The 20109-nt window shown below is 52.8% G+C and overlaps 5 protein-coding genes across 5 annotated transcripts; 3 read left to right on the top strand and 2 right to left on the bottom strand.

Moving 5' to 3' along the window:
* Positions 1 to 62: 62 nt before the first annotated feature.
* N7498_000281 (uncharacterized protein) lies at positions 63 to 1366 on the top strand (the record flags this gene model as incomplete). The annotated part of the gene is made up of 2 exons (XM_058447344.1): positions 63 to 141; positions 228 to 1366. The coding sequence occupies 2 exons, from the start codon at positions 63 to 65 to the stop codon at positions 1364 to 1366; spliced, it is 1218 nt and encodes a 405-aa protein (XP_058312755.1).
* A 140-nt stretch (positions 1367 to 1506) lies between these two features.
* Positions 1507 to 3701, top strand: N7498_000280 (uncharacterized protein; the record flags this gene model as incomplete). Its single annotated transcript, XM_058447343.1, has 4 exons — positions 1507 to 1580; positions 1644 to 2208; positions 2260 to 2541; positions 2592 to 3701. The coding sequence occupies 4 exons, from the start codon at positions 1507 to 1509 to the stop codon at positions 3699 to 3701; spliced, it is 2031 nt and encodes a 676-aa protein (XP_058312754.1).
* A 2919-nt stretch (positions 3702 to 6620) lies between these two features.
* N7498_000279 (uncharacterized protein) lies at positions 6621 to 7760 on the top strand (the record flags this gene model as incomplete). Its single annotated transcript, XM_058447342.1, has 2 exons — positions 6621 to 7484; positions 7581 to 7760. 2 exons carry the CDS (start codon positions 6621 to 6623, stop codon positions 7758 to 7760), a joined length of 1044 nt encoding a protein of 347 aa, XP_058312753.1.
* Positions 7761 to 8085: 325 nt separating this feature from the next.
* On the bottom strand, positions 8086 to 9133 carry N7498_000278 (uncharacterized protein; the record flags this gene model as incomplete). Its single annotated transcript, XM_058447341.1, has 2 exons — positions 8086 to 8961; positions 9011 to 9133. The coding sequence occupies 2 exons, from the start codon at positions 9131 to 9133 to the stop codon at positions 8086 to 8088; spliced, it is 999 nt and encodes a 332-aa protein (XP_058312752.1).
* A 467-nt stretch (positions 9134 to 9600) lies between these two features.
* On the bottom strand, positions 9601 to 11562 carry zfpA (uncharacterized protein; the record flags this gene model as incomplete). The annotated part of the gene is made up of 2 exons (XM_058447340.1): positions 9601 to 11030; positions 11085 to 11562. 2 exons carry the CDS (start codon positions 11560 to 11562, stop codon positions 9601 to 9603), a joined length of 1908 nt encoding a protein of 635 aa, XP_058312751.1.
* Between the last annotated feature and the right edge of the window lie 8547 nt (positions 11563 to 20109).

Raw genomic sequence — 20109 nt, 5'->3', positions numbered from 1 at the left:
ATCGCTCATTGCATGATCGCACGTCACATCGTCGTCCTGCTTCAGCACATCCGTCGCATAAAATGAGCTTCGCAAATCGCAGAAAACCACGGAAGATCGGGGACGATGAGGGAGATGACGAGGGGAATGGTGGGGAGCCAGGTTAGTCTCTAATATTTACGACGAACGCGGCGTTGGGCACCGTGAAAGTCGACTGATACGCGGACTTTTTCACTAACGCGCTGCAGAAACCATAGTCAAGCGTCCAATCAAGTCGAAGTCTAAACCCAAATCTAAATTGAACCTTTCCTTTGGCTCCGGCGAGACCTCAATGGCAGACGATGGTGATCAAAGCGAGGTCATCATTCCCAAACGACATGGCCTCGGCCGCAAGGCCGTCGAGCGCAGCGCGGCGCAGCGCAACCTGACGCCTTCCGGCGCATCGCAGACAATACCCGCCCGCGTCGGACATGATCAGGACCGGCCTAGCTACAGCAATGATTATTTAAAGGAGCTTCGTGACTCAACGCCCTCCACGCCAAAGGCCAGCACAGACGACGAGAAAGATCGGACGATTGATGTGGCAGCGAAGTTTGGAGAGGTTATGAGAGTCTCCGGCCCTTCTGCCATCCCCAGTGAAGCTGAGATCCGTGAGAAGAAAGCACGGCGCGCTCGCCTGGCATTAGAAAAAGGTGCGAAGGAGGAAGACTTCATCTCATTGGATGATCATATGACGGAACATGACGACGACTGGGACGCCGTTGCTCGTGGCGAGAAGGAAACGGTCTCGGATACTCGACTGGTCCGAGATGATGAGGACTTTGCCGAGGGCTTCGACGAATATGTCGAGGATGGGAAGATATCCCTAGGTAGAAAGGCAGAACGTGAACAGAAGCGAAAGGATCGCGATGCGATGCGCGAGCTCATCAACGACGCTGAGGGACTTTCTGATGATGAGGATTCCGACATCGAGGAGAAGGCGGCATATGAGGCCACCCAGACCAGAGCTGCTATGGGTCATGGCAAGTCTTCCGGCATCGATCGTCCGAGGACTCCCCCCAAGATGACCTCCCTTCCCAAGCTGTCCAGCAGTCTCGAGAGACTTCGCATGTCCCTGGCATCGATGGAGACTGCTAAAACGCAGATGATCAGTCGAATGGAGGATCTACGGAAGGAGAAGGAGGACATTGCCGTCAGGGAAGTGGAGATTCAAGGGATGATTAAGGAGGCCGGCGATAACTACGAACGCCTCAAAAAGGAAGCCGGTATTGAGCCAGCAGCCGACGCAGATGCATCGGCAGGAGCGTTGGAGCAGTCGCGAGGTCTGGAAAGCATCGGTGCACCCATGGCACCTTCGGATTCCAGCTCTGGCGAGACTGAGATATGAGCTCATCGTCTGCTCCTTCCCTTTATTTAACGTTTCCCTCGGCCTTTTGTGCACGTTCGGAATCTGAGCATCTCGGAGTCAAACTGTTCTTGTGATACCCTTTACATATTCTCATCCAATCTACATACCTTATATTAATCATGGCGCCTCACTTCCATCTGCCCACATTTCGTCTTCATCTTCGTAAGACCGTGGGTCCCGATGAATATCCGGCGTGAGTCCTACATGGCCCCCGTTGACGACAGTACGGCCGTTCAATATGTACTGACGATTTCAGCCGTCATAGCCTGCCGTGGATAGCCAGCCCCGTTGATAAAATGACCGAATGTCCTCGTCTATACAGGCACTCAGAGGCAACACCCATCGAACTCTTCTTTGACCTCTTCTTCGTTGCCAATCTCTCCACTTTTACTGCTACACACGAAATCAACAACATGAAAGGTATGCCTTATCACTGCGTTGGCCTGCCTTTGCTTATCCGTGTACAAGCTCTGGGAGCATACATTGGCTTCCTCGGCGTGATCTGGTTCACATGGCTCCAAGTCACCCTGTTTGATATACGATTCGCCCGAGACTCCGTCTTCGAACGGATTTGCAAGGCCATCCAGCTCGGGGTGATGGTCGGTTTCGCGTCTGCTGGCACACGCTTCACCACCCACGTTCAGGGCGAGAATGTTTGGGCATTTCAGTCTCTGACGGCGATTCTTGCGGGTAGTCGACTGCTCCTGGCTACTCAGTATACCATAAACATTGCGTTTATGCGGAAATCGATGAAACACTCCTCGGTAGGGGTGAGCTTCACGGCGACTGTTCTCTGGTTCGCTGGCTCAGTCTACGGCTGGGTAAGATTCTTTCTCTTTCTCCGCATCGGAGGCCTCTAACGCACCTGTCAGATGTATTTTTCGTTCAGCCCAGCCAACCGGCTTCGAGGCCAAATCTGGACCATTTGGTTTGTTTTGTTCGCGCTCGAAATGTGGGCAGTGATGCTGTTGTCTTGCCTGTACTCCGGGATCGGATTCCAGGACACCCACCTCAACGTCCGAATGGGTCTTTTGACATTGATTATCATTGGAGAAGGTGTTATTGCGATCACTCGAATTGTCAACAAGACGGTGCGGCCCGGCGGATGGACCAAATGGTCGTTTGTCCACATCCTGGGAGTGACAACCAATGTGGTAAGCGTTTCTCCTAGGTCTTGCCGATGAGCCGCCCTGACCAAACGAAGTATCTTCTCTGGCAGGTCTACTTTGACATGTCCCCGCGGCACCGACTCGGCAAGCTGACCCAGCAGATCTGGGCCCAGTTGCATTTCCCGTTTCACGTCGCACTGATTCTTCTCCTCGAGGGCTCTCAAATCCTCGCACTGAGTCTAGATGTGACCTTGAAGTTGAAATATCTGAAACAGACTCTGTCTTTCATCTGCGAGGAACCGATTCCCACTCCGATCAGCGGTGTTGCGCTCATTCGAAGCACGATTACGGACATGGAGATTCCTTTCAGTCGAGGAGCAACGCAAGAATGGATTGCCATCTCGAGCATCCTGGACGAATTAGTCCACCAGCCACTTTGTCCTGAAACTGAAACCTTCAGCTGGGTCCACACGGAGGAGCTCTTTAGCGACCTGCTGGGGAATGTCACGGCGGCGCTGTTCTCGAGTATGGATATTACACCATCGAACAAGGTAGACATCAATCTCCTCGACAACCAACAACTCTTACAGATGTACATGAAAGTCCTCGCATTCGTGTATATGTATTTCTTCGCCGTCACCAGCATTTCATTGACCCTATTCGCTGCATTCCTAATTCTATCACGCCGCCACAACCTCCGCCTCCACCTCATCCTCTCAACGGCGGTCCACATACTCCTCGCCATCTCTCTAGCAAGCCAAGTCTCATTCGTTACCCACTTTCCGCTAGCCTATTCATATATGACCTCGCCCCTAATCCTCTACGCCTTCAGCCTAACCCTACTAACTGGTCAGTCTTCTTCCCATGCTCTGACAGATCGATTCTCATTGGCTGTAGTCCTCCTCGTTGACCGACTTTTGGACTTTCTGGCATCGCGGAGCAACGCAGCTGGCCGACGGAAGCGGGAATCCATCGATGCCAAGCATCTGGGCCGGGGTATTGTGGCGATAGGGCCGCCTCCTGTGGAGATGTCTGACCGACGTGTCTCATTGTCCACTGTGGGGGAGAAAGAAAAGATTACTGGAGAAGTTCGTGAAGCTGGGACTGTGGATAGGGGTCGGCATTGGAGTGGTTCCCCTTGGAGTTCGAAAGCTGTGGTTATGACTGGTGCCGCTTTGCCTGGGTCGACAGTTGTGACTGGTTAAGGTTGTCTCTCTATTCATACCCATTGGTATTGTTTCCGGTAGATTTAAACTTTGGATACGTTGTATAGAGTCTGTTCAATAAGAACCTTGAGCCCATTCATTCTTGAACGTTGAAACATTCTGCCGGATGTTAAAATCATCAGAGACAGGATCTGCTCTCGTCATCTCCAACTGGTGAAATGCCCCCGATAGCGCGTAGCTACATATCACCGAAACCGTTGTAGGATGCAGGATCTGCAGCAAACCACAGCCGCAGGTTGGGATGATCGATCTCCAGATTCGAGTGCTTTAATTTAGGATCATAGTCATGTCTCTGAGCTGATGACATTCTTTGTCTTCTGGCAGGCTCTACCTATACTAAGTCAGTGATCGTATGATGAGATCAGAGCCCGGCCTGATTTGGAGTCTACAACTAGATTTTCAAGGGCTACTTGGAGAAGTCTCGAGTTCACAAAGAGAGAGACCTACGCGTCAAGAGGGTCCCTAATCTCATCTAGCCCAAAAAGCCCGGACTGATACCTTCCAACCAACACAACCCCGACAACCCTGCCAGTCCGACTTCCCCAGATTTGCCTCAAGCCCGAAAAGTCCAGGATCCAGCCACTCCTACTTCCATAATAAAAACATACCAAATGAACTGTCATAAAAGTGACCTGCATATGCAGTCAATATCCTCATCCCGGCGATCCAGACCATCTTGAAGACCCTGTCCAAGACATCCTCCACATCAAAAAGGCAGCAGAGGCAGTGGATCATGGATTGATGCTACAGGGAGTCTTCCGAGTGGATCGCTGCGCTCCCTTGGTCAGAATGCAGAGGAGAATACAATTACAACCGTTAAGTGTTCGCATTGCTGCGGGAAGTTACCGGTTTCAACGCCACCCAGGCCATCCCAAGCAGGTGGGAGAAGTTTCTTTGAAACGGGGCTAAAATTTGGGATGTGTTGTTCCGGGGGTGGTTAAGCTTTGGGCGGGATATATTCAGGGGATGGAGATGGGGACTTTTCAACCTGGGGAATTCAATGACAACCTTGAAACAGAGCGTTAGAGTAGTCAAATTTACCTTTTATCGGAGTTTATTCCAATTGACTTCTAGGGTTGTCTTGGTTTATACCTATTTTGCCCTTTACCTGCACCTAGCCAGGCATTATACTTTCGGTAAATCGCAGAAGTAGAAATAGACAGGTCTCCCCAGCCGCCAAGCCAAAGCCAACCCAGATGGCCGTGCATACCGCCATTGCTCAGCTTTTGCTTTTTCTCGGCAGGTTGGATCGATCCGGTGGATCCCCATTGGCGCGGTGATCGGGGAGGGTCTCCAGCGAGCCCTATGTGGGTATCCGCCAGGATGGACCATTGTCAAACTGGCTGAACCGATGCCGAATGGAGGTGGACAGTGGAGGGATGACAAGTGTTTCATATTATGCTTGGATTGATCTAGATCAAGGCGGTTTGGTAAACCTTGGAATAGTGTGGGTTGGGGTTGCTACAGTCCGGCTTTAGATTGTTTCTTTTGAGTGCTAAGAAAGTACCAGACAGGTTTGGAAAAGCTAAAGCAGGACATAGATAAAAGTCTGTAGGCTTAACTGAAGAGATAGAAGAAAAGGTTTAGCCCAAGGACCGAGCCGTCCAAGACTCAACCCTCTACCCGCAACCTGTCTCACTGCCAAACACGAACACAATTCCATTCCACATCGAGGCCCGGGGCATTGCGGACAATAGAGAAGAGATCTGAAACGCACGGCAAGTGGATCAACACCTAGATCAAAGCCCGGAGATTTTCCCCTGGGCTAGGGTTGAGGATCATTTCGGCAAGGCTTTTTGAGGTCCAGACCACTACTCTAAGTGGAATCGGAAGTTCTTCTTTGATTCCGCGAAACGGCGCAACGGTTTTCAGGACCGGGCCGAGCGGCTGTAATGAGCTGGGTGGGATATCAAGACGGATAAGGGGATAGGAGACTTTTATTAAAAGAGCGGGCTCTGATCCTGGGGGGGTTTGAGTTTCACACTTGGGTTGATTCATTGCCCTCGATCTTTTCCCCGTCTTGCTGCACGCCATTTGGATCTCAGAGCCGCACTGCATGTCATTTCACCGTGGCTGCCAGTTTTCAACCTCAACGGCCGATTTTAGGACAGATCCGAGACAGTATTGCATTGGATGATCTGGCCGTGATCCATATTACTCTACACAACCCAGGACTCAGAGGCGATAGTCCAATTGTTCAAAGAACTTTCTCAGGGTTTCAGGCTGTCACTCCCACCTTCGAACCGGTCATACTTCAGTGAGAACACTCATCTGGATTGAACTACTATTCCGTCAAGGTCAGCACTATAACGCGTGAGACAACGGGTAAACCCCAGATTGATGAGACACGCGCCTAATATAACGGTCAACCCTGCAGGCGTCCCGACCACAGCAGCCCAACCGTTACGCATTGACAAGGCTGCATCAGAGACACAAAAAGAGCCTGTACCAGCCGTAGTCCACACGCGACAACCCGCGTACAACCAGCAATTGCGGTGAATCTACGGAGATTGCCAGCTCTATCTCTAGCAACAGACAGTCATGGCCGATGTGATGGTCAGTCCTGGGGTCCCGGAACCATGGCACCGCCAGAAAGAAATCCCTGTCTTGAGTGAATTTATGTCCGCTCATCTTTCTTTAAACCTGAAAAGGCCCTTTCCTTTCAATGAAGGCTGTCGTGGGAACCGGAAATCTATCTTTGAATCTTCTACGCCTCGTCAGTCCAAGAGACACTTGACCACACGCCGAGAGTCAACGAAATTATCTCGAGAACGCAGCGAGATGTCTCACTCCTCTTTATCCATCAACCATCCCCCTATCACAAGGGACAAGCTCTGTTGTTCCTTCGACCATATTGACAACCCACGATCATATGCAGACTTCATCAACACGGCAGTCATGAAGAGAACAGCTTTGAGTGACAGTTACCCACGTCAGGAGATGACCCACGGGTCACTGAATCATATCTATGCCCCTCCGATGACTACAACAGCTGACAACTATGGCGGATTCGTTTCTTATGCTCACTGGGCGAAGACTCCATCTTTTGCATCTGGCAATGAGGAATCACCATCAGTATCATCATCCTTTGATTTTACCGACATTGGAGAATACGAGTCTTCTGTTTTCAACAGCCCGCCTTACTCCACGGCTGGCACTGCCACAGAAAAGCCTCTCTCTTTCCAAAGCCCCAGTCTGCAATTCGGAGACTCTCGTACAGAACCAGGACAAGCAGCCCAATGGCTCCCCTGGCCAACCAGTGAAGCCGAGCTATCAAGCCAACCATACTTTCCAGACAACTTAATCGAAACCCAAAGCTGGGCAAGTGCACCACCTGTGCCTCAATTCGATGGCTTCGACTCTATCCTCCCCTCAACAGCAGCCACGATTCCAGGAGCGAATCTCTTGCTCGACACCTCACCACCCCAAGACGACCACACCATTCCTACACCAACTATTCCACCACAATATCAACTCACAACCCCCATCTTCCCCCAACCCACACCTCCATCCATACCCCAATCTCAAACCCAGACCCAGACCCCCTCCCCCAGCTCTTCAGAGGCCATAAAGCCAAACATCCACTACACCGACTCCCGAAACGCCCTCCTAATCGATTGGAAACGCCGCGGTCTCTCCTACAAAGACATAAAACGCATCGGAGGGTTCAAAGAAGCCGAATCAACCCTCCGAGGTCGGTTCCGAACGCTCACGAAGACCAAGGAGCAGCGTGTGAGGAAGCCAAAGTGGACTGAGAGAGATGTGAGCTTCCCTACTCCCATCATACAAACTGCAACTACATGGCCTTTTATGCAAAGTTATTGTGGAAAGGAAGACGGCTGATTCTAATGAATGCAGGTCCAACTTCTCTGCGAAGCGGTCACCATTTGCTCGGATCCGTCGCTGGGTTTGAGTGGGCCGCCTAAGGTCTCGTGGAAGAAGGTTGCGCAGTACATCTGGGCGCATGGGGGGAGTTATCAGTTTGGGAATGCGACTTGTAAGAAGAAGTGGTGTGAGATTCATGATTTTAAGGCTTGAGCTACTGGAGGGATGGCGGGGTTGGAAAGTGTTTCAAAAGGGTTTGGGGTTGTGTATCTTAGCTGGTTTGGGGAGATGTTTCTTTTAGCGATCAGGGTTTGTTTTTAGGTTGGTGACAAGGTTGTATCAAGCAAGTCTTTATCTAGTCTTTAAAGTTCGGATCTTGCCTAGGTGGTGTATTACAAACCGACCGTGTCCAATCTAGGTAGGAATATAAAATGTTCGATGCATTCAGCCCAGAGATGCTTGAGATCTCAATGGCAGTTCTTAGTATATAAAATCAACAAACCCAACCAGGTATTCTACCTGGTTCGAGTAACACTATTTACAACACCGCCATCCCCTCCCTCTCTCGCGGAAACCCCACATCCCTCAACATCTTGACCAGAACCTCCGGCTGATCCCTCAAAACATCCCACTCCGCCTCTGCCTTCACCATAAGCGTACCCGCCAGAATCGTCCCGTTCAATGAAACAACCCCCGGGTCCACAATATCCCCCGCCTTCTCGATATCAACTGGGACATGCGCCGTCTCCGCCTTCCTCGGAACAATCATCATGGTCGATAGCGTCATCGCCAGGTTATAACTAATATTTGCCGGACCGGACGTCGCAGTCGTATTCCTGACACCCGCGGCCGAGACGGCGGCGCGGTAGAGAGATATATAGATATTGTGTAATGTCTCCGGTGATGGCGCCGGCGGTATCGGGAGGGCGAAGTGTGCGAAGGAAAGGTGGGGAAGGTGTTGGTACGGAGTCTGAGGTTGGGATGCGAAGCCGTCGATTAGAGGGGCCCAGGCTCCATCAGCCGGATTCTGGTCGGCCATGGCTTCAACGGGGAGGAATTGAAGGTGGCGGTGGGGTTGGCTTGCGCCGCTGTCGTCGCCGGAGTTGAAGAATGCGAAGAGGCGGCCATTGTGGTTTTGGCTCCAGGAGGAGATGCAGGCGTAGGTTGCTTCTAGGTCGGAGAGCTCTAAGAGGTCGGTTTGGGATTTCAAGGCTGTTGTGGAGAGGATGAAATGGTTTGGAATGACGGGGAATTTGTTTAGGACGAGGGCGTGGGTCGGGTTTGATGGGGGAAAGGTGGCTATTAGGAGGTCCGGGGAGGGGTTTTCGAAGGGGTCAGGTTTGGGGGTTTTGGAGCCGGTGGGTTTGAGGCCGTTGGGTTTCTTTGCGAGGGCCGGGCAGTAGCGGAGTTGGTACTGCGTTGTGGTTAGAGTGGTCTGGAGCATGGGACGGGGTGGGATGTACTGGAATGCCGGCGTTGATGATGGATAGTTGTGTGGGTGAGAAGACGAGATGGCCGCCTTCTTTGGCGGCTTTGAAGCGCCGGGCCACGAGGGCCGATAGGTTTTCGGAAAGGCCGAGTTGCATTCTGTTTGTTGGAGAGGTGATGTCGTGGGGATTAACGCGGGGAGATCGAGGCGGTGCCGAGGTGCGGCAAGGTGCCAAGCACCGTATCAGCCTTATCAAAGCCCACCACAACAGAGAGCTACTTTCAGAGGTGGAAATCTACAGAGCATACGAGGACAGTGGATAATAGATAATACACAGAGGAGTGGTTATCCTATTAATCGTATTTCATGCCAAACAGCTCCCGGTTAATCACCCGGCCAGCAGGACGGGAAATGCAAGGCTCATTGAGCAAAGAAACAATGTAAAATCTCATAAAATCGAGCCCAAGGTATCATCCGTAGTCCGCATTCGGAAAAATTTCGACGCCACTGCTATACGGAAAGAAGGCTCAAAAAAAAAAAACAGAGGAAAATCGATCAAGAAAATACAACGGGTCCGTGAGAACCGATTTCGAAGAGAGAAGGGCGAGTAAAGATTCGTAACCGTCATGCCATGAGTTCGTTGATGGATAATCCATCGTCCTGGGGGCACAGCTCGGGCAGTAGCATTGCCGGTTGGCCCATGAGGTGCGGCGAGGGTCCGTCCATCCAGGGACCGCGCTCTTCATCATTCGCGCTGAGGACGCCTTCGGCGCGCTTCATCGTTTCCACGTCCAGGTCTGTGATATAGGCGTCGCGGTTTGTGCCGTCGCCTGCGCCGCCGGGAAGATGCAGACGAACCTCGAACTCATTGTTGAGCATCATCTCATCCTTCCACAGACGGCGCTGGCCGTCAAAGACGCACAGCACGCGCTTCTTAGTCTTCATGCCGCTGTTGGGACAGCCCCAGGACTGCGGGTAGTTACCGCGGTTGTTGCGGCGGCGGGTTGCGACAGCGCGAGCCTTGCCCGCGGTGTTCTTGGAGACGGCGTTGCCAGAGCCGATGATGGGGCGCGAACTGGGGACACCCTTAGATTTGGGACGGCCGGCGCGCCAGTTGGCTAGGTCGTGGGAATCGTCGTCGTCGTAAGAGTCGTTATCATCAAAGTCGACGGGGCCGGCCGCGTCGAGGAGTTGATGTTTCTCCATCGTCTTCTTTACCTCTTCGTCTGCGGCGACTTCGGTGAGTCGCTGCTGGTTGATGGCCTCTGAGGGCTCTTCTTGCTGCACCACGCGCAGGACACAGTCGTCCAGATGTTCATAGAAGTCCTGAGCATTGCTGAATGTCGCCGAGCAAGTCGAGCACTTGCCGGTGGCATCGCTGCTGTAGTTGGTGCCCCGCTTGGCGGAGGACGGGGTGCGCTTGCGGCAGTTCGGCGGTGTCTGCTCGACTCCGTGGACGGAAGTCAGGTGGCGCTTAAAGACGTCGGCGCGGTTGAAGCTCTTCTCCGCGGGAGAGCCGGAGCCATGGCAGAAGCCGCACACCATTGTCCCCTTGTAGTGGGTCAAGGTGTGGCGGTTCTTGTCATATTTGCGCGCGAAGCCCTTAGTGTGGTACTCGCAAGTGACGATCGGGCACTTTTCTGGCCGCTCGGACTGGTGAGTGAGCATGTGGGCCTTCAGGTCTTTGAAGACTCGGCCGCAATCAGGATGAGGGCACCGGCCTTTCTCCCTGGCCTCGTCATCCGCTTCAATGCTGCTCAGAGCGGGACTCTGCTGGGAGCGACGGGATCGGATGGAGGAGATGGAAGATCTTCGGTCATAAACCGAGACGGGTCGCGAGTGCGAGTCGGGCATCATCATTGGCGAGTGTTGTGGTACGGGGTAGAGCAATGGCTGAGACTCGACATTTTCACTGTATGGGACAGGGGATGCGGCGGGAGAGTGAGAGATAAAGTTGTGCGGGGCGGTAGTGTAAGTGGAGTTGGAGTGGTCGGGATAGGAGATGGTGGGAGTGAACTCGGGGCCATTTTGTACCGGCTGGATCAGGTAAGGATCTTTGATTCCTTGTTAGCGCGGATCCGCAGGAGAATCTCCGATTGAGCACATACCGATATGTGTATACGGCAACTTTTCATGGTAGATCCCGTCCATGTCCACGGCGCTCGCGGCGTATTCATTGGGGAAGAATTCGTTCATCACTGCAGCGGAAAGACCGAGACCGTGGCCCGTGTTGACCCACTGATCTTGGAGGACCTGCTGGTGGCCAGCGTATGGAGAGCCGATGGCGGATGAAGGTGCGCTGGCGATCGAAGGGCCAGAGGCCGCGGAGCCGGTAGGGATTCGGGGATCGGAGTGGGATGCGGAGACGGAGGGAGGAGTCGTAGGCATGGAAGGGAGGTTGGAGGACTTGTGGATATGCGAGTCGAACAAGGTGGAATCATTCAAGTATTGGAAACGGGAGTAGTCGGCCGTCTGGGCATATGGAGAAACATTGTCGACGGGATAAAACATGTCGCCGAAGTTGGGATCCATCGTCATCGGTTGGAAGAAAGACTGCTTGGATCTGGCAGACTCGAGGGCCATCATCATGGAGAGAGAGAAACGGGTCTGGAGTCAATGACTCTGGGCAGTCGTCAGCTTTTTTGTCTCATGAATTTCCCATGGAGCAGCATACCAATCCAATAAGGTTAGGATTGCGGCCCGGTCAAACCCAACGTGCGAACCTCGGGGACAAGAAGGCAACGTGCGACACCCGGGTGAAGTAATCATGCAAGGGAGGAAGGGTCGCATTCAGGTTTGCAGCGTACAGCCTATGGAGTCTCCTTGCGTAGGGTGCAGGTGAGGGTATAGGGTGTTGGAGGAGGTATGGGGTGCAGAGGTCCGGGATGTTGGGAAAGAGTCATGTCAGAGAGGGGGAAAGAGGAGTATTATAGACGCATCGTCAGTACATTCCGGAGTGTGCAGTGTCTAGTTCGGGATGATGGTTAAATATTATTAAACCAAAATAGAAAATCGAGAAATCGACAAAATCGACTAATTGGGAATTACGTGAATTACGGTAATATTGCGCCGCGAACCAGACCCTCGAACCACAGCGCTGGGGCAGTGCGCAACAGGGACAGGGAGGCCGGGCTTAGCGCCAATGCGGACTCCACAGGGTATGTTTTTGGGTATTTGGCTCATGAGTATTTTCATCAGTTCGTCTGGGGGCCGGTGGATTACTCGCATTGGCCCATCCCAGCACTCCGCCTCCTGTCAGGCGTCCAGTTCTAGCCTTAGGAGTTTACCGTCCCTTAGCGAGCGTGCCGTTGTGCCACGCCGTCCTCTGCCCTACGAGGCCACGGCCACGGTCATGGTTATGGTCATGGTCATAGCTGCCCCCACAGGGCCGGAAGGATCCCGCGTCATACTGTCAAGACCTGCACCGTCTTCAATAGCGTGGAAGATCGCGGAACAAAAAACGGATAGATCAGAATGGAGATGCTCGGGGATATCTAGACTCCGAAAAAGGGGGTGTCGGGCAACACCATTAAGTCATGCATGGATCGACTCCTCCGAAATGTCAAGCAACGGCCGCAAGACGGAGGTCTGTCAGTCCTTGCACGGGAAGGAATCCATAATTCCATTCCCTAAAAATCGGGCATCGGCAAGTCCGTGTACATTTAACACCCCGGTCCAACCATTTGTCAACTCCCCTTTCGCTTGGGACATGCCATTGTAGATCTGACAGGGTTACAACGGTAAAATTCGTGTATGTCCCGACAAGCCGGGTCGGAGGGCTCGCACGAGATCGTATCAAACCACAGGGATAAAGAGAGAGGAAGAAACACAAAAACAAAAAAACAAGTGGAGCAGATCTCGGCCGCGTCCGTCCAATTTCCGCAAAAACAGCGTAATCCCACGGCTTCGGTTGACGATCCCTGGCGGGGCCAATCGAGCTTTCCCCACGCCAGCCAGCCATTTCGGCAGCCCTGTACAAGTCGTCATTGGACCGGGGGCGGGCAGGCCAAATGAAAGGTGAAATGAAGCCCAGAGCCCTTCGTCCCAATCACGGCCGCTGGCCTCCGAGCCTGGACCCGGTGGGTTCGCGACACTCCTCTGCGCTATGCTGTGCCGGGTGTAGTTTTCCGGCGATCCTCTCTGCCCGAGTTTTGATTACCCTCTCTGCTCTCCCTTTTTGCCCTAGAGCCGCATGGTTCGAACTGTTGGCATTTGGGCCCCCATAATGATGTCGATTATTACGGAATCGGGATGCTAACTGACCCCCACTTCGCATGTCCCATTCACCCGAAACAAACCAAAAATCCACATGTTAAATCCGATCAGGAAGTTCATTCGGGCCTGGAAATCGGTGGGTCAGACCACGCGAGAAGAGGAAAGCTAAGGCTGTCAGAAAGGTTGCCCTCGGGGATCCCGCACGTACAGTGCTGACACGTCCTTAATTGTCCCTGGTTTTTCCCGGCTTTTGGACATGGCTCGTAAACACCGACGTAACAGCGGACCGGAAAGAGGGCCATGGCCAATCCGGTTGCGCACGTCGCGACCGGGCTCGCATCGGTGCGCCACACTGTAGCCCTAGCGGGTGCAGGGGAACTGGGGGCACTCGGAGTGGCCGTCAGAATTGCGACGGAGATCCGCATCGGTAAGCAGACCACGCCAACCAGGAACCTGGCGCCACGATTCTGGCCCTAGCCACAGTTCGAGTGGGCGGTGATCCAATCGTGCATCGCGCGGTGGAGTGTTTCATCAGGTCCACCGTATCGAGGCGCAGCAGGACCGCTTTTCACCGCTGGGATCCGTCGGCGATCCCGGCGCCAACGCTGCGTGACGCCTTGAGGTCACTCGGATCTCGTATTGGTGTATACGTATGACGGGGGTGACCGATAGTTTCACCCCCATATTGGGAAAAGTACCTTGCTAGATCGCCAGCACTAGCGGTCGGCCGCTGGCCCTACGGTGAAATGCGTGTACACGGTCAAGTCCAGTCCCGCACCTGCACCTGCAACCCACCACCCGGTGTCAGTGCACTTGAGTAACGTCTTTTCCCGTCAGTGTCCCGTTCTAGATGGACCTTTGAAACACAAAGGTGAGAACGAGCGGCCACTCAGCGCCGAGAACTGGACATTCGCGAACTGCACGTCCTGCTGGAGTCATTTCTCTCCATCCAATCAGTGCCCTCCAATGGCGCCTCTCTTCCGGCCCCCAACAGCCTCATTTGCCTGATAGGGCGGAACATGGCACGACAAAGGATGAATAGGGTGGCCCGCCGAACTTCGCTCCGCCCCCCCGTCACCATGGACTCGGGAATGTCACGTACCGCGCCGTTCCCTGGGATCGGTGACTCCGACACCGGTGTTTTCAGGCTAGAGTCGAGTAGATAAGATGTCAAATCCGTGCACGGGTCGAGTCGAGGTCCATGTGATAATCCGATAGATTACTTTATTCCCCAAGTGAACCATGAACGGAGCCCGCCTTTCGGGCCAAACATGATACCAAAAGCAGACAACGCGCAGCCCAATGGAACCATCTCAACCACGGATGACACCCGGGTGATTCCCAGGGTTCCAGCGCAGAACTCCTGCCTACTTCAGAAGATAGAGTACAATACATTTACGCTGTGACCATACTGCATGTGCAGTGCGCGTGGAGTGCATTCCCGATGTCTCAAAACCCTCTTCATCAGAATGCAAGATCTAAGAATATCGAGGCTTGAAAGCCAAACCAACCTTGGCGGGGGCCGAATTCAACCAACAATGGACAAGCAATAGACGCCGTCACTAATAATATCATTGCCGCAAGGCAGGACGGTGCACTGCCAGCAACCAAAGCCAATACCGGCTGACACACACGCCGATCCCAACACCAAATTGACTCGTAACTAACAAGCAAACGTTATTATTCATCCACTTGACACTCACTCTCTAGCCCTATCACCTCCTTCCCATTCGACGCCCGGCCCCTGTCACCCACATGGCCGCCGCGAAACGTGCTTCTATTTTCAGACACGCCAAGCAACCCGTCGGTGATCGACCCTTGGCCCCGGGGATCCCAGAGCAGGATCCCCCTGTCCGTTTCAAAGTCGAACCTTGGACCCGTGGAGAATAGAGAATGGAAGAACGAGACTTTCGTAATCTTTAGGTTTGCTCCAGAATAGTCACACATCTCATCCGGGGGTGGCAAACCACCGATCTGAAATTTGGCTTTGAAACCGGTTCGCACCTGTTTCAAGCCCCCATGCATACTCCTTTCCATCCTGACAGGGGCCTCACCATCGGCCCCCATGCACATAACCCTCGAACAGGGATGTACCACGTTGCCCCCCGGTCTCTTCACCCCTTTGTTTATTGCATTTCAAATTTTTGGCCCCCATCTCCAGTGGAGATATTCCGTCTGACAGACAACGTGGCCCGGGGGTCTAGGACCGGCATGCCAACACCCGGGCGTTACCAAAAAGCAGGTAATGTCTTCACCTCGGTATTTCTAGCCCCCTATGTACATGTACCTGCCTAGACACCCGGGCCGAAAGGTATCATCACATGAATTAACAGAAATAATTAATAAACCTTACGAAAAACCTAGAGCCGCATATCCACCCAAGGCAATCAAAATAAAATAGCCTTTTCCTAAACGATCAACCCCATCACCAAAATGACCCGCGTTTCAAGAAGCGATCATTGTGTCGCTCTACCGCGCGCCACCATTCGTCAAGTGGCCCTTGTCTAGCAGCACCAAATTTAATTTTTTTTTGCCAGAATCTGTGTGCGACGAAAATTACCGCCCACGTATGGACATCTGTACAATCTGTCAGATGTGTTGTGTCCGAGCTCTGCGTCTCTGGATTCGTGCCCATTTCCGTCTCCGCGTCGGGCCCTGGAAATACCCCGACACGTATGCTGACGCCCGACGATCAGTCGCTCTAGACTTGTCTAGAGGCTTTCTACACTGGTACGGTAGTTGGGTCGGGCAGGAAACGAAGTGTTGGTTTTTTTTGCTTTGTTTATCTGGCCATATGGATAAGAAGTAAACTTACACCGTTCATTTGTCATCTGCAACCCTGGCTCCGAGCTCCTGAGCCCGATCGCAGTTACATGTCGATGCCCTCCACATGATTCGCTTCTACGAAGCGACCGCTGGTATTTAGATTTGGCTCTAACCTCCTTCGATGGATGATAGGCGAATTCCACAACCCCCATGTCTCAAATGGTCGCATGAGACCAAGGCGCCTTGACACTCTGTGGAAGTGCTAGGGTCGGCTGTAATGTGTCCGCTAGAACCTAAAGTTAAGGGCGGTCGGTTGTTCGTTGTGGATTGAGGAAATAAGGACTGATTACTTGGGGGCCATGGACGGATCGGATCCTCCTTGGGTTAGCGGGGACCGCGGCTCACCTGGACCAGCCATTGGCGTAAAGTACGGGCGGGAAATGGGTCAGAGGATATGACAGGCGAGTTCCTACTCCGTACTGTAGTTCTTGTGCCAAGGCTCCGGGCTAGTACTATAGAACAGACCACATGTGTTATTCTCCGCCTGGTGGGCTGGGCTAGCGATTGAAATACCAGATCGGGATGGATAGGGGGCCACTTTTGGCCGACTATTGGCTCCAGGGTACTGAGTTGATTTGCCCGGGCAAAGGGAAACCTTACCACGAGGCTTTGAACTATCTGTCGATCGTGTCTCGATCCTCGACGATCTTAATTGCCGTTTTCCTGATTCCTGGTTCATAATTCTCGGCGCATTGATCGCGTATTCGGGTAGGTTTTCCCCTACCCCCTGCATACAAGCGAAACACGTTGTCAACAGGGCCCTTCCCTGCATCAGGCAAATCAAGAGTCCGGCGGAAGAGGAAGCCGTGGATCGCGGTCCGATCCTTGAAGCTCACCATGTGGGAAACCACCATGTGGAAAGGGGGCACCAGGGCTTCCAACCGCGTCCTGCGCCCCGAGCAAGAAAACTGAAACCACGCGGGACATTGTGTAGCATCGCAGACGTGTCCTGCCTAGAGGTCTACGGTACACGCTGCCCGCGCGCTCCTGTTGGCCCGAGCAGGGAGAACAGGTGCCTGAACCTGGTTGAGGACAGGGCGAACCCTACTTCCCACCCACGAGGCAAAACAAGACCAACCAGTGACAGACTGTCCTGTGACGGGCGGGCATTATTGGTGCGAGATAAGCAGGTGTGGAATTGTCGTTCTGGGATCTCCAGATCAACGGGCGACTCGGTCGAGATCTGTTCTGTGGCAAACCATGACTCGGGGACCTATGGGATCTTGGCGAAAGCCAAACAGCGCCAACATTGGATACTAGCTTTGTTTGTACCGATGCAATGACGTTGGTTTCGCTGGTGCTCCTTTTGGGCCTATAAACAAAGGAAAATGCAGAAAGAGAAGACTAACTCCAATCTAACGTTGGCTTTGACGCCTTCGCTTCCATGAACGTCATAAATGCATGACGAGCCTACCCAAGTAATGCAAGGTAACTCGGGTAAATCTAGCCTGGAGAAAGGCAGCCATCGCCGATCATTTGAGATGATCTTTGATTTGCCCCCTTTCCGGGCTGTGTAACGTATAACCGAAGGAATGTCGTGGTTCTGGCGGATTCGGACGGGAGGGGTCAGGCGTTGCACAGCTGCGCCAAACCATCTGTCCACAGCAAGGTCCGTGAGTTAATTTGGGAAGATATCTCTGGCATTCGAGCCCGAAGGCCCCCAAGATACACTTCCCGAAAAGGCAGTTACTCGGATCAACGTACGTTGGGACGTGCATTGCATAACGCGGGTGATGAGCGCTCAGTGATGAATGATAGGTGATGACGCTTGACAGACCATTATTTGCGGGTGCGCATAACTGGTGGAAGATCCCCGGCGAATCGCATGTTCTAATGGAGGGAAAAGGATCTAGCCCTAGGGAGTATGTAGTTCCAGGTGGAATCCATGTGCAGATAAACTAGTGACTCTGCTGCTGTCACATTGCAACGATGCCATCACATAAATGATCTACAGCGGGATCTCGGGAGGCAGATTGCATAAGCGCGAGATTCACGATTGTCGGATCGACATAACTCGACGCGTCGATGTGACCAGTCACTTCTGCAGAGGTTCCTGCCTAGTCTGGACAGGCACAAAACCCGCAAAACTCAAATTGAGACAAGCACGGGAAATCGGGTTAATCGCCAAGAAATCGGAACAGCGCCAGATCCATAAGCTCCTGATCGGATCTGCAACTCTACATTTGTGGGGGACACCACTCAAGGAGCTCGTAGCCTGCACCCGACTTGGAATCGCCTTTTTACACTGTATGTAACTCCGTACTGCGACACAGTAAACAGGAAACAAGGCCCCGACCCACTCTACACCGCGGCACGCACTGATCAGCCTATAGCGGTCCGAGGTCGTCTTCCCCGAGATGGAGCGGAGCGCCCTCCGATTGCCCTAAATCGACTATCTTCGTGCCGTGCATCCACCCTTGCCCGAGAGGATCCTGCCGATGCCCAATGGTATCGGATGAGCCACACAGCAGTTTCTTTCGCCGCTGTGGGTCAATTTGGGGTGCGCCGGTGCGATGGGTTTGGGATTCGGGGGCTTTACCGGTGCTTTGGCTGGGCTTTGAGGTCTGAAAATTGAGTGGATGGGCGTGAGCAGGTGAATGGATCACTCGTTCATTGGAACGGACTCGGATCTTGAATCTTGCTCGAGAGCAGGGAATGCGCTTTGCGTCTGCTTTAGGTTCTCTAGTTCCGGTGGTCGCGTTCGTGCTACAGGCGGTTTGCAAGTTCTCCAGGGTCTGATCGCTTCTTGATTGGGGTGTCATAGGACAGACGCGGGGTGACGGGGTTATGGTGGTATTTGGCAGCATTAGTTCGGTAGCCTTCCGGCATAAATTACGACTCGGTTATGCCGGGTCACTTTTGCCTAAGTTGAGAGATCGTCGACACTGATTTTCTTCGTGATGACGTCGTTGGGTGTTAACCTGCGTCGATGGCATCCTGCAGTCCGGGGCTTACGATGACATGAGACAAGGTCCTCCCGGTTAGAATAGTGGCGATCTCACTGTCATTCTCCGATGGCTGCACTGTTGGCTTTCCGGGGTTGGCCATGCGGGTGAGATATCTTCCACGTCCGAGTGTTCGCACAAGTACCTAATGAAATAAAGAAAATGATTACAGAGTTCATAGGTACTGGGGCATTCATTCCAAGTCGGCCTTTCACCATGTTTCCTAATGCTGGCTATGTCACGTCGTTCTACAACATGATCCTTTCCCGCATACTCCAGGGATATATAATGAGTTCGAATCTTCATGTCCTAACATTTACTCAACCTTGGTATACCTGGACCGATAGCACCAACATGTCTCAACTTGATACAAAGCTCGCGAACGTCTCCAACAAGACCAGTACGTCCCTATTTAGTGGTGGCCCTGGATCAGATGCCATCTCACAATTCACAGTCTTCCAGGACTGGTGACAATGCGTGCAACCAAATCATACGGTCAGTATCAAAATTAACGTATAGGAAAACAACACCCTGCCCAGTTTCCAAAATATCAGATACCAACCAATAACCAAGGTCCCTTCCTGCAAAAATCTCGTCCAACCCGGACCTCTCGCGTCCCAACCAGAAGCCCACGAAACAGCATCAACCCCTGCCTGTAGTCAAAGTGAAACTCCTAGTTATACAACTTCAAAGCCAATGAATTCAATTCCTGACCTCTCTCCAAACGCCGCTCAATCCACAGCAGACGAGCAGGTTACGCAGGATCACCGCGTGGACAACGCACAAGATGAGATCCCGAGATGTTCGGGTAGTACCCGACCACCGCCGAGGTGGTTCCCTGCATTCGTGAGACTGCGGAGTGGTTTGAAGTAAATACATACGGGCAAGAAAGGTAAAAGACCGATGGTCAAGCGAGGTGTAAATACCGAAGGACCCGGACATAAAGCAAGATATATCCTGCCCCGGCATCTGTAAATCCAGGTATCTAGGTATCAATCTTAGAATCTTACAGGGAGTTGATGACCAGGGACGACAAAAGAAGCATGTTGAATCGTAGAACCCAATCATGGCATCGGGTTACTACCTAGGAAATAACTCATCCACATTCAGATAGGCATGGATTGGCAATTCCACGTGTGCTACTGCC

The sequence above is a fragment of the Penicillium cinerascens genome, assembly GCF_028974065.1.
Source record: "Penicillium cinerascens strain IBT 15544 chromosome Unknown contig_16_segment0_segment0, whole genome shotgun sequence".
Lineage (NCBI taxonomy): Eukaryota > Fungi > Ascomycota > Eurotiomycetes > Eurotiales > Aspergillaceae > Penicillium > Penicillium cinerascens.
Note: the sequence above shows the minus strand (reverse complement) of the source record. Positions and strands in the feature narration are given on the sequence as shown.